Source organism: Miniopterus schreibersii (genome assembly GCF_964146895.1).
Source record: "Miniopterus schreibersii genome assembly, chromosome: 4".
Taxonomy (NCBI): Eukaryota; Metazoa; Chordata; class Mammalia; order Chiroptera; family Miniopteridae; genus Miniopterus; species Miniopterus schreibersii.
Window position 1 is genome coordinate 16,296,733 of NC_138105.1, and position 13,717 is coordinate 16,310,449.

Genomic DNA, 13,717 nt, shown 5'->3' on the forward strand with positions numbered 1-13,717 from the left:
TCTATACTTCTTCAAAGGCTTTAATACATGTGAATTCATTTTTATTTTTATTTTTTGGTAAATATATCTTTATTGATTTCAGAGAGAAAGGGAGAGGGGGAGAGAGAGATAGAAACATCAATGATGAGAGAGTCATTGATCGGCTGCAGCCCACAACCCGGGCATGTGTCCCGACAGGGAATCGAACCCCGATCTCCCGGGTCCTAGGTCGACGCACAACTGCTGAGCCACACCCAGCTGGGCTACGTGTCACTTTAAAAATCACTGACACTGTAGATAAAAGGGAGCCTACTAGCCATATTTGACAAATGAAGAAATTAGGAATTAAGAAGTCACTGGTTGTCCAGGGCTGGTTAAGTGGCTTGTTAAGAACAGAGTCAACTCTTGCCCCGATGGTGAGGCTTAGTGGTTGAGCGTCGCCTATGAACCAGGAGGTCATGGTGCGATACCCCATCAGGGCACACGCCCAGGTTGCGGGCTCAGGTTTAGTCCCCAGTAAGGGGTGGGCAGGAGGCAGCCAATCAATGACCGTCTCTCATCACTGATGTTTCTATCTCTTGCTCCCTCTTCCTGAAATAGAAAACAAACAAAACATGTCTCCCCCCCCCGACAAAAGAACAGAGTCAACTCTAGAATCCAAGCCTTTTTACTTCAAACCTAAGGTCTGTAAACCCACAACATATTCCTGTTCGCCCGTGATCGGCACAAGAACATGTAACTCCTAAAAATTCTGCTTGGTGACCTGGTATCATGGATGACATACTTGTTTGCCCTTGGTCCTCACAAGAGCAAAGCCCTGTCCTGAAAACTCTGTCTGGTGGCCTGGTTCATGGGACACTTCCTGGCCCACTTTCAAAGACCATCTGGCACTGGCTGTTGTTATCCACTGCAGTTAACATTTCACACATTTCTTTCCTAAGCGTCTAGCATACCTGATGCAATAGTGGGGGAGGCAAACATAAGCAGAACTGAGACCAGTTTTAGTGCTAAGATAAGAACTTTCTAGGGGTGAGAAAAGAGCCAGCAATCAGTCATAAACCTACTTTGCCAAATGGTTCATGAGCAGCTGTAACATCTGCCTGTTTTTCTCCGGAAGCCGATGAACAAGGCTGTGGATTTCAGAGACCCGAGACTCCTGATTCTCCAGCTCTGCAAAAGTAGGAGGGAGGTAACACTTGATCAGTGTCGCAGCTAAACCAGTTTGCAAGACAGAAATCAAAGGAAGACAAAGGTTGGGCACTGACACACTGAGGATCTCTCAAAGGGTTAAGATCCTGCTCTGTGTCCTCATGATGAGGATCTACAAGTGCTTTTAATGGTGTTTTCTGTACCAGAGTTCACTGAAAAAAATGGCCGCCAGAAAAATCAGGCCAAAACGCTGACGTGATAAAATGGAGCCAGTCAGCTGCACACTTGGAGCAGGGACAAGCTGGGAGCAGCTGACTCCCTGGAGGGACAGCTTCGTTTCAAGGAAAGAAGGAACTTCATGCGCTTGGTAAGTGGTAAACACATTGCACATGAACAACATTGCAAGGGTCTCAAATATCAAAATAGCACCTAACACAGCATCAGAGAAACCAAAGGAAATGTCCAGTTATTCTCAAACCACATGTGACAGCCAGCATGGTACACAAGAAAGAAATGGCACGTATGCGTGTGAATCTTGCTGTCAACCTGTAACCTAAATCATGGCCTGCCGCATTCTCTTGGTTGAACTTGGGCAAGTGGCTCCAGTTCTCTGGGAAGCAGAAGAATGGTACTCACTGAACCTATTTATAGGACTGATGTGAGGTTTAATTAGAGAATGGTTGCTATGGGTTTGGAATTTCTCTGAGAAAGAAATCACATAAACACTATCTTCACTCCTAGCTTTCTCCCATGCCTTTCTCCTCCCTGTCTGAAGGGGGAAACTATGAGTAGCTAAGGCCACCAGAACACTAGTTGCTACTAAATTAGGCCAGTAGCAGCTACCACGGTGAACAAACTCTGAAGGCTCAAAGGAAGAGGGGAGAGGCACAGGCTATGGGCCTTGGGGTTTCATGCCAGATTTCAATCTGATAGAGAATCTTACTGCCCCACAGGAGGCCTGCCCCACGTAGACAGATTCCAGTACACTTCGGGTAGCTTGCACCTAATCCCTATGTATTTTAATACCAGTTATATGACGCCAGGGACCTGGATGATACGGCTGAAGAATGACCAGAGGCTGTAAGTGGAGGTCAGGACAGAACGCGGACTGGGAAGTTACACGGATGGTGCTGCTCTCAGGGAAACACTCCTAAAGCTCTATTTAGGTAACGTGCAAAGTTTGATTCATTCTGCAAAATGCTGCTCAAGGGCTAGGGAAAACCCAAGGAGTCAGAACTCCAATAATCATAATTAGAAGGGTAAACCCCCTCTTCTCTCCTCTCCCCACCCCAAAACCACTCTTGGGAAGTTTCTCTCCTCTGCTGTACACTCAGCCCAGTAGCGAGGCCCTCGGCAATCCCGACTTGGTTTCGTTTTCAATTTGGGTTGAACTCCTGAGTGTGTGCCTGGGTTAGATAATATTTATTTTGGGATATTGACTGTTCTTTGAAATAGAAAAATCTATTCCCTTCCCCTTAAAACTGTGACAAAAAGAAAACTTACTTGCTGCCTTGATGAAACTTCTTTGAAACTGGTACATCATGAGTGGTCCTGGAAGCATTCTGGAATAAAAGGTTATGTACTAGTTAGCTTCATCAAAACAGTCATATTCTCTCTAACTAGCAGTCTGGAGGCTGCCAAACTGTATTACATCTCTCAAGACAAAGATCACAGGGAAACAAGAGCAACTCAGCTTAGTCCAATTTAGAGTTTCCCTTTTGCAAGGCTCTGAGATTTTCCCTGAGATTTTCATTCTCTCTCCTTTTTAAGGGAATGGATACAACTGTTTCGTAGTCACAACTTCAAAAGTACTGATGCAAAAGTCTAGCACAAACGAAGAGATTTCCTTTCAGTCAGTGACTCATCCATCAACAAGAGCATTTTAAAATATGCCTGAGAAACAGGCAACTAGCTAAACATCTGCAAAAATCTGTATTTAACTCTCATCTTCCCAGCACCTTGTTATTATAATCAGTTCATCCATAAATGCCACAGAGACTTTTTGTAGGTGTTTGTGTGGCAAATTCACTGTGGAGTTCTGCTCAGGAATGCCAAAGGGCTAGAACCCCTAACACAAGACATGAAGCAATCGAATTTTGCCTGCTAATTTCTGAAAATATGTTTTTTACTTACTGCTTATTAGCAAATCACTACCAACATGTAAAAAGAAGTGCTAAATGCAAACCTCTACAATATGGTTTTGTGTAAACTACGGTGGCAGCACTGAGGATATGAGTATGTAATGAATATGTTAAACTGTAAACTTGAGGTTTTGCTGCTAGTCCAAATAATAAGCTTCTCAACAGACTATACATTGGCTCAGGTTTTATTTTATTCTCATCGAATCGCCTAATTCAATCTGTAGTCATCATTTGCATTACATCTTATCCTTGACTTCAAGATCCTTCCATCAATTCCCCAAAAGCAAAAAAACAACAAAACCCGGCACCCCCAATTCCTTTTCTGTGGCTTTCCTCCTTTGAGTCTGAGCCAAGGGGATCTTCACGACAGCTGTACAAATGCTTACGCAATCTATGACGACAGTCCTTGTTTAGGACTAGACACCCCACCTTCCTGTGTAAGAACTACAATATGCCCGCCCTTCAAGTCCAGCATAAACTTCAATCTATTCCTGAAACTGAGACGCGGGCAGCTAGTCAATCACCCATTCCCTTAATAAACGAGGGAGGAGTAGAGAGGTAGCAGTAATACTTCATATATTACTATAGGAAAATAGTCTCTTCCCCAATAAAGTGATATTTTCCAATCTAAGCTGAAGGAGTGAACAAGGAGTTCCATTAAGTTCTCATTTTTAAGGATCAATGTCGGGAACATATTCAATCTGCAATGCACAAGTCTGTGGAAATACACAGGGTATGGAATCCTGTATTTGCAACAGAATGAGATGAGATTCTTATTTTCTTAATAGAGTATCCAGGGATTTCAGGAAATACTATATTTTAGGTTCTGTTAAAGGCTGTTAGAGTAGCTTCTCATAAAAAACAAAGCTTCCTAAATCACTCCTGGCACTACTGCACAATGGCAACCCATCAACTATGGATGATTTACAATCGGATTGACCAGCTGAGCTAACTGCACCCACACATAAGCTATTTCCACATCTCAGACACCCACCCAACAGCTCTCTGGAGGCTGAAAATAAAAGTGCTTTCTTCCTGATGGCCTGATAACAAGCTGGCGCTCTGCCCTGCTCATGGAAAGTCCCTACCTCAGGTAGGTCTTCAGAGCACTGGTGATGGTCTTGATCTCCCACTCCGCACAGATATCTGTTTCTGTTTCGGAAGCTGTTTTGGGGTCTAAAACGAAGAAACAACAATGTGTGAAGCAGCGCAGAACATACAGCTAAAAAACAAGCACACATGAAAGCATTCAGCCTCACTACTAACCAAAGAAATCCAAATTAAAACAAAATGACACCTATTTTTTACCTAATGGGTTAGGAAAATGTTTAAAAATCTAAATGTCTATTGCTGGCAAGAATGCAGTGAAAACATTCCTCTAGTAATCTGCTGGAGGCAGTAGAAATAAATGCAGCCGTTTTGAAAAGCAATTTGGCAATAGGTATCAAGAGTCATAAAAATGTTTATGTCCTTTGAACTGGTAATCCCACTTCACACAATCTATCTTTAGGAAATAAGATAAGACATGAGAAAAGTTAAATACCCGCAAAATGTTTAGCACACACTATTCTTTTTAACAGTAGAAAAAAATGTAAAAAGAAAGAACCAAAAGATCCAATAATAGAAAAATGATTAAGTTAATTAAGGTAGACCTACTTAAAGGAATAGTATGTTGCTTTTCCATGATCATGATGGCATCGAGCAATATGGAATTACCTGGATTATCAGGTAATAAACACAAACACTTCAGGCCAGAAGGGAATGGCATGAAGTTCTCAAAGTAATGAACAGCAAGAACCCAAAATCAAGACTGCTCTATCCAACAAGGCTATCATTTAAAATTGAAGGTGAAATAAAGAGCTTCCCAGACAAAAGAAAGCTAAAGGAGTTCAGTACCACCAAACCAGCATTGCAAGAAATGCGAGAAGGACTGCTTTAAGAAGTAGAAGAAATATAGAGAGTAAGGCACATCGACATAAAGGGGAAAAATGGCATTAAGCAAGTACATATCAATAATAACTTTAAATGTAAACAGATTAAATGCTCCAATCAAAAGGCATAGGGTAGCTGAGTGGAAAAGAAAACGTGACCCATATATATGCTGTCTACAAGAGACCCACCTCAGAACAAAGGATTCACAAAGGCTGAAAGTGAAGGGGTGGAAAAAAATATTCCATGCAAATAGAAATGAAAAAAAAAAAAAAAAGCTGGAGTAGCAGTACTTATTTCTGACAAAATAGACTTCAAAATAAAGACCATAACAAGAGATAAAGAAGGTTACTACATAATACTAAAGGGATCGATCCAACAGGAGGAAATAACCCTTATAAATATATATGCTCCCAGTATAGGAGCACCTAAATATATGTGTGTGTGTGTGTGTGTGTGTGTGTGTGTGTGTATAAAGGTGTACTTTAAGGGTGAGATCGACAGCAACACAATCACAGTAGGGGACTTTAACACCCCACTGTCACCACTGGATAGATATCATCCAGACAAAAGATCAACAAGGAAACAGAGACCTTAAATAACATATTAGATCAGATGGATTTAATTGATATTACAGAACGTTTCATCCCAAAGCAGCAAAATATACATTCTTCTCAAGTGCACATGGGAAATTCCCAAAAACAGACCACATGTTAGACCATAAAGCAAGTCTCTACAAGTTCAAGAAGACTGAAATCATATCAAACATCTTCCCAGATAACAATGGCATGAAACTAGAAATCAACCACTATAAAAAAACTCAAAAATATTCAAACACATGGAGGCTACACAGCATGTTATTAAACAATGAATGGGTTACCAATGAGATCAAGGAAGAAATCAAAAACTTCCTGGAAAAAAACAAAAATGAACAGACAACAACCCAAAATCTATGGGACACAGCAAAAGCAGTCCTGAGAGGAAAGTTCATGGCATTACAGGCATACCTTAAGAAACAAGAAAAAGCTCTATAAACCATCTAACACAATAACTAAAAGAATTAGAAAGAGAAGAGCAAGAAAATCCCCAAGGAAATAGAAGGAAGGAAATAATCAAGATCAGAGCAGAAATTAATGACATAGAATCTGAAAAAACAATACCAAAAATCAATGAAACCAAGAGCTGGTTCTTTAAAAAGATAAATAAATTTGATGCACCTTTAGCCATACCAGAAAACAAAGAGAGAGGACCCAAATAAATTAAGCCAGAAATGAAAGAAGTGATATAACAACTGACCCAAGAGAAATACAAAGGATTGTAAGAAAATACTATGAACAACTAAATGCCAACAAACTGGACAACCTGGGTGAAATGGACAAATTCCTAGAAGCATACAATCTTCCAAAGCTAAATCAAGAAGAGGCAGAAAACCTGAATAGGCCGATAACAACTAATGAAATTGAAGCAGTAATCAAAACACTCCCAGCAAACAAAAGTCCTGGACCAGATGGATTTACAGGTGAGTTTTAACAAACATTCAAAGAAGAATTAACACATTTTCTCCTCAAATTGTTCCAGAAAATTCAAGGGGAGGGAAGATTCCCAAGCTCTTTTCACGAGGCCAGCATTATTTGAATCCCAAAACCAGATAAAGACACTACAAAGAAAGAAAGTTATAGGCCAATATCCCAGAAGAACATAGATGTTAAAATCCTCAACAAAATATTAGCAAACAGGATCCAGCAATACATTAAAAAGATCATACACCATGACCAAGTGGGATTTATTCTGGGGATGCAAGGCTGGTATAATATTCACAAATCAATAAATATGATACATCATATAAACAAAATGACAAAATCCAGCATCCATTTTTGATAAAAACTCTCAGCAAAGTGGGAATAGAAGGAATATGCCTCAACATAATAAAGGCCATATATGACAAACCTACAGCCAACATCATATTCAATGGTCAAAAACTAAAACCATTTCCCTTAAAAACAGGAACAAGACAAGGCTGTCCACTTTCACCACTTTTGTTCAACATAGTACTGGAAGTCCTTGCCATAGCCATCAGACAGGAAGAAAACATAAAAGGTATCCAAATTGAAAAGGAGGAAATAAAATTGTCATTATTCGCAGATGACATGATATTGTACATAAAAAACCCTAAAGACTCCACCAAAGTACTACTAGATTTGACAAATGAATTCGGCAAGGTAGCTGGACACAAAATTAACATCCAAAAATCGACAGCATTTTTATATACCAACAATGAACTCTCAGAAAGAGAAACAAAACAAAACAAAAATACCATTTACCATTGCAACTAAAAAAATAAGATACCTAGGAATAAACTCAATCAAGGATGTAAAAGATCTGCACTCAGAAAACTACAGGACACTGAAAAAAGAAATAGAAGAAGATATAAACAAGTGGAAGACTATACAATGTTCATGGATTGGAAGAATTAATATCATTAAAATGCCCATACTACCCAAAGCAATCTATAGATTCAATGCATTCCTATTAAAATACCACAGCATATTTCAAAGAGCTAGAACAAATATTCCAAAAATTTATATGGAACCAAAAAAGACCCTGAATAGGCTGCAGAAATCTTAAAAAAGAAGAACAGAGTTGGAGGAATCACTTTACCAGATATTAAACTATATTACAAAGCCACTGTAATCCAAACAGCCTGGTATTGGTACAACAAGACATATAGGTCAATGGAAAAGAACAGAGACCCCAAAAATAGACCCATGCCATTATGGTCAATTAATATTTGACAGAGGCAAGAGCATACAATAAAGACAGTCTCTCTTCAATAAATGGTGTTGGGAAAATTGGGCAGGTACATGCAAAAAAAATGAAACTAGATCATCAACTTACTCCATACACAAGAATAAATTCAAAATGAATAAAAGATTTAAATGTAAGTTGCAAAACCATAAAAATCCTGGAAGAAAACCTAGGCAGTAAAGTCACATACATCTCACATAGTGGAATTTTCACTGATATATCTCCTAGGGCAAGAGAAACAAAGGAAAAAATAAACAAATGGGACTACATCAAACTGAAAAGCTTCTGCACAGCAAAAGAAAACATCCTCAAAATACAAAGGAACCTCATGGTATGGGAGAACATATTTGCCAACGACATATCTGATAAGGGGTTAATTTCCAAAGTGTACAAAGAACTTATACTACTCAACAAGAGGAAGACAAGCCACCCAATTAAAAAATGGACAAAGAACCTGAATAGACACTTCTCCAAAGAGGACATACGGATGGCCAAGAGACATATGAGAAAATGCTCAACATCGCTAACATCAGAGAGATGCAAATTAAAACCACAATGAGGTATCACCTCACACCTGTCAGAAAGGCTGCCATCAACAAATCAACAAAAACAAGTGCTGGTGAGGATGTGGAGAGAGGGGCACCCTAGTACATTGCTGGTGGGAATGCAGACTGGTGCAGCCACTATGGAAAACAGTATGGGGGTTCCTCAAAAAATTAAAAATGGAGCTGCCTTTTGACCCAGTGATCCCACTTCTAGGAATATATCCTAAGAATCCTGAAACACTAATCAGAAAGAACTTATACACCCCTATGTTCACAGCAGCACAGTTTACAATAGCTAAGATATGGAAACAGCCCAAGTGCCCATCAGTAGGTGAGTGGATAAAAAAGCTGTGGGACATTCATACCATGGAATACTATGCAGCTGTAAAGAAGAAGGATCTCGTACTCTTTGGGATAGCATGGATGGACATGAAGAATATTATGCTAAGCAAAATAAGCCAGTCAGAGAAAGACAAACATCACATAATCTCACTTATATGTGAAATCTAAAGAACATAATAAACTGATGAACAAAACAGATTCAGTGACATAGAAGCATGGAACAGACTAAGGGATCTCAGAGGGAAGGTGGGAGTGGGTGGGGAGAGATTAACCAAAGAATTTATATGCATATATGCATAACTCATGGACACAGGCAATAGTGTGGTGAAGGCCTGGGGCAGGGAGTGGGTGCGGGATGGAAGGGGTCAATGAGGTAAAAAGGGGACATCTGTAATACTTTCAACAATAAAGATAAATTAAAAAAAAAAGAAACCTTAAAACTACACTGTTCCAATATTGGTTTGCTATTACCCTTTACAAGTGTAATGATTTTATGTTACGTCTTAGAAAAATACACACATTATTTGGAATATGTTTCAATCTTTGAAGAAAGACACAAGAGAAGTCTTGTGCAGAATGCTCATATCGTCTATGAAGTATTATAATGTAATGATATTTACAGAAGGTGCATGTTACTACATTGTTTACATAGTTAGTAGATGTTTCATTTAGTGATCATAATTGTGCTAAAAACAGTGTTTCACATCTGTATTGTGTACATCTTCATAGGTGTGTTCAGAAACTTAACTCCAGTTTTAAACATTTTCAGGTGAAATGCAATACTAAAACTACACTCTTCTACACAGTTTTTGCTATTACCATGTACAAATGTACTGAATTCATGTTATGTCATAAACTAATTTATGCATTAACTATCTGGAACATATTCAATTAAATCTTTGATATTAGACAGGTAAAAAAAAAAAGAAACATGTAGCAAAAAAAAATCAAGATTTAAAAGCTTGAGTAATTTATACGAATAAAAGTTAAATGAAAATACTCTAAAATTAAAATAGTGGCTGGGTCAGAGTGGTAGAATTATGATTTTTCTGTTTTCTAAAGTATGACTTGATTCCATTACTTTTATATATATTTTTTTAATTGCCTTAAGCCAAGAAATGCAATGAGAGCCCCCAGAATTATATCGGCTCCTGATCATGACCTTTGTCCTTCTTGCGTGGGCTTTTAAACAAATGAGTGTATTTTAAATGAGCGTGTACTATTTTTAAAAAGATAATGCTTGTAGTCTTCCTGAGCTGCACACAGACAGGTGAGAAAAAGAGGCAGAGGTGGGGAATGTGACCTGCTTCACAAACCTGCAGACCTCCCCACGGGCAAGCGGCTGGCAGTGGAGACTTCCAGTGCCTCGGAGGACAATCCAGCTTTCTCAACCTAAGCCTCGTGCCTCCCAGCCCCACTCCCTTCTCTTCCTGCACAGCACCTGTTTTCAGCTGGACCGCTCTTCTTTTCTCCCACCAACTCCAAGGGTTCAGGTAGGGCCCGCCCTTCCCAGGTGGGGAGTGGGACTCAGGACAGAGCAATCAACGAGCAGCACCTCTCTGGACCCCGGGACTGGTTCAGGGATGGCCCAAGACCTGTGCATATATTACTTTCTCAGTTAAAAAAAAATATGGTAAAAAAAATATTCAAGCAAAACAAATAGATATGCATTAAACAATGAGCCTTTCCTTTGAATGAGAGTGAACTTCCCAGGTTTTCCAGGAGATAGCGGAAAGGACATCTGCTATTTCCAGCTTGGTTTGCATCTGGAAGGATTTGCAACTGCTCTAAATACCAACACATTGAGCCTAAGAGTGAAAGCAAAGATGAGAGAAGCAGAAAAAGTGGGTCTGAAGACATGGTTGAGCCCTCGTACCTCTCCGTACCTTTGTAATCATGGGAGCCAAAAAATGCCCTTTTTCCTTAAGCCGGTTGAGGTCAGGTGTTCTGTTTTGCTTATAATCCCAAGAGATCTAAATGATACAGCAGGAAACAGAGACAGCCACTGGGGCTGGCTCTTTCTGGACAGTCTCTAAGAAGAAAGGGCCAACGGCCTTCCAGCTGGAAAGCGGAATGAGCCACAAGCGGGCACTGGAAGGAGCTGCTTTCATCCGAGGGGGAGGAGGCCAAGTTGGCGTGAGTGGCTTAAGGATTTAGGCTCTAATCCCCAGGAGAAGGCACAAATCCAGCCGGTACCTCCTGCTCTTAGTATGTTCCACTGACACATGAGAGAAGAAAGGGCCCAGCTCATAAGAAGTGTGGCTCCTAAAGGTAGCACATCTATGTGCTTGCAGGTGACCCTGGGCACTAATGAAGTCTGTCGTGTTACATAAAACAAACAAGAAAGAAAGAACCCGAAGAGCAGGATTTTATTTCTAGGCCCCACACAACGGTAAACTCCACTGAGTTTTATCAGAGCACATGTCTGAAAACTGAACAAAGTGTGATTTTTCCAAGTATCCAAAACCTCTGCAGCTTTAATTCTTTCCTTGATTTGTCATCTCACATTCCCTTAATGGTTTCTTCCTGCATTAGTTTAAGTACCAAAACACTCTGCTTAGCATGACCTCTTCCCCTCGGTGACCAAGACGCATGGAGAGCTGCCACACTGCCTGGTTTCTGGATGCGGGACAAATGTTACTGTACATTTTTCTGAGGAACAAACCAACTTCTGCCCAAGAAGAGTGAACATGACACTAAACAAGCAGCAGTTGGCAGGTCTGGGAGTCGTGAACTGTTCCATGAACCACATTTAGCAAGCTAATGATTAGCTTCCACTTCTTCGGGCTCTGTAAACATAGGAATATTGTGTAACATTACAGAGAGAAGAGTCGCGTAATTACAGCCGGCTAAAGGGCTTTTTATAGCACTGATGAGGTGAGGCTCATAACTTGAGCATGTCCATTTAAATTCATCTAATATCTCAACTAAACTGAAGACAGCCTCCCAAGCTACCTCATTTTCAGAAAGTGCAGCCGATTTCCACACCTCCCTACAGATGCTCCACTCACTTACAGAAGCTTCCTGGTAGTTTCTGAACAAGAGACAGAGACATAAGGCAAAATTTTCTTCAGCACTCAGTGCTTTTCTCCCCACCATGTCACTTGCCCATTGCAGTGCTCAGTAAAGCTGACCCAAGCTAGAGGAGCAGAGCCATGAGCACAAAGGCATCGTGCAGGTAAAGCAAATGAATGGGTTTCCTCTCCCGCCTACTCCCACCTGAATTTGGAAAAACAGGGAGACAGACCCTGGAAGCAGTGTTCACAAGGGGAGTGGTCTTAGGACTGTCACACTGGGTCAGCCCCCAGATCCATCTGGTCCACTGCTGTGTTGCCGACAAGACACCAGGGACCTCCTGGAGGAAATGATGAGAAAAGTCACCTACATACTCCTATATTTCCTAATAACACATTATTATGTATGCAAATTAAAAAATTTTTCTTTAACTGAGAAAGTAATATATGCACATGGTAAAAAAATATTCAAGCAAAACAAATAGATATGCATTAAACGGTGAGCCTTTCCTTTGCTAGAGGCAACTGCTAATATCAGCTTTATGTGTGTGTGCTCTAACACTGTAAGCAAAAACAAGCAAAATATGAGTACATGCAGTTTAAAAAAAAAATGTTTTTATTGATTTGAGAAAGAGAGGAAGGAAGAAGGGGAGAGAGAGAGAAACATCGATTGGTTGCCTCACATACGCACCCTCACCGGGGACGAACTCCCAACCTGGGCATGTGTCCTGACGAGGAAGTGAACCGGTGACCTTTCGGTGCATGCGACAATGCCCAACCAACTGAGCCACATTGGCCAGGGCTTTACAGCTTTTTAACAACACAGTAGAACACTACACACTCACTCTGTGGGCTCCAATTTTCTTTGAATAATATCTTAAGAAATTGTTCCATATCAGCACACAAATATCTACCTCACAGTACTTCACTGCACCATAGTGAAATGTCCCATTCATGAAAATTAAGGTTGTTCCCTGGTTTGGCTATGATGAACAGTGATATTTTTACATGTCTTACCTGTAGCAGAAATTCCCCAAAGTGGAATTTCTGGGGCAAAAAGTCTATGCATTTAAAATTTTGAAATATATTGCTCACTTGCCCCTCAGAGGTTGTATTTAAGTATGAGGATGACCCCTTCCCCAAAGCTTGACATCCTATAATCAAACACTTTGATCTTAGCTAATCTGATAGGTTCAAAAAATAGGTTATCTGACTGTTCTAATTTGTATTTTTTAATGAGGAGGAAGGTTGAGAATCATCTCCTATGTTTAAAGTTAAATCACTGCAATCAAAATATAAGAAATCCCTCCCCCAAATCAGCCTGTTCCCCTCTTATAGTCAATCCCTTCCCTCTAACTCCAGCCCCTGGCACCCACATTCACATACACGGTACTTTTGAAATCCATTCAGGCTGTTGAAGGCACCAGGAGTTCAACCCTCTTATTACTGGGTAGCATCCAATTTTAGGGCTATGCCATGATTTGTGTATCTATCTATTCACTAGCTGATGGCATTGATGCTGTTTCCAATTATTGGCTATAATGAATAAAGCTGCTATAAATATTTCAGTGCAGGTCTTTATGTGGACTATATTTTCATCTCTTAGGTAAATACCGAGCAGTGTAACTGGTAGAAATATATAAAAGTGTGCCCAGCAAGCACGGCTCAGTGGTTGAACCAGGAGATCATGGTTCGATTCCTAGTCAGGGCACATGCCTGGCTGCGGGCTTGATCCCAAGTAGGGGGCGTGCAGGAGGCAGCTGATCAATGACTCTCTCATCATTGATGTTTCTCTCTCCCCCTCTCCCTTCCT

General features: G+C 40.4%; 1 protein-coding gene across 5 annotated transcripts in view; it reads right to left on the reverse strand.

Annotated features, from left to right (window-relative positions):
• ARHGAP26 (Rho GTPase activating protein 26) overlaps positions 1–13,717 on the reverse strand; it is a 405,589-nt gene that overhangs the window by 149,240 nt on the left and 242,632 nt on the right. For all 5 annotated transcript variants that reach the window (XM_081134784.1, XM_081134783.1, XM_081134782.1 and 2 more), the window contains exons 15-17: positions 4,358–4,445; positions 2,632–2,690; positions 1,044–1,149 (exon numbers count right to left, since the gene is read on the reverse strand). In XM_081134784.1, coding sequence (XP_080990910.1) covers positions 1,044–1,149; positions 2,632–2,690; positions 4,358–4,445 — 253 coding nt within the window. The remainder of the gene's footprint in view (positions 1–1,043; positions 1,150–2,631; positions 2,691–4,357; positions 4,446–13,717) is intronic.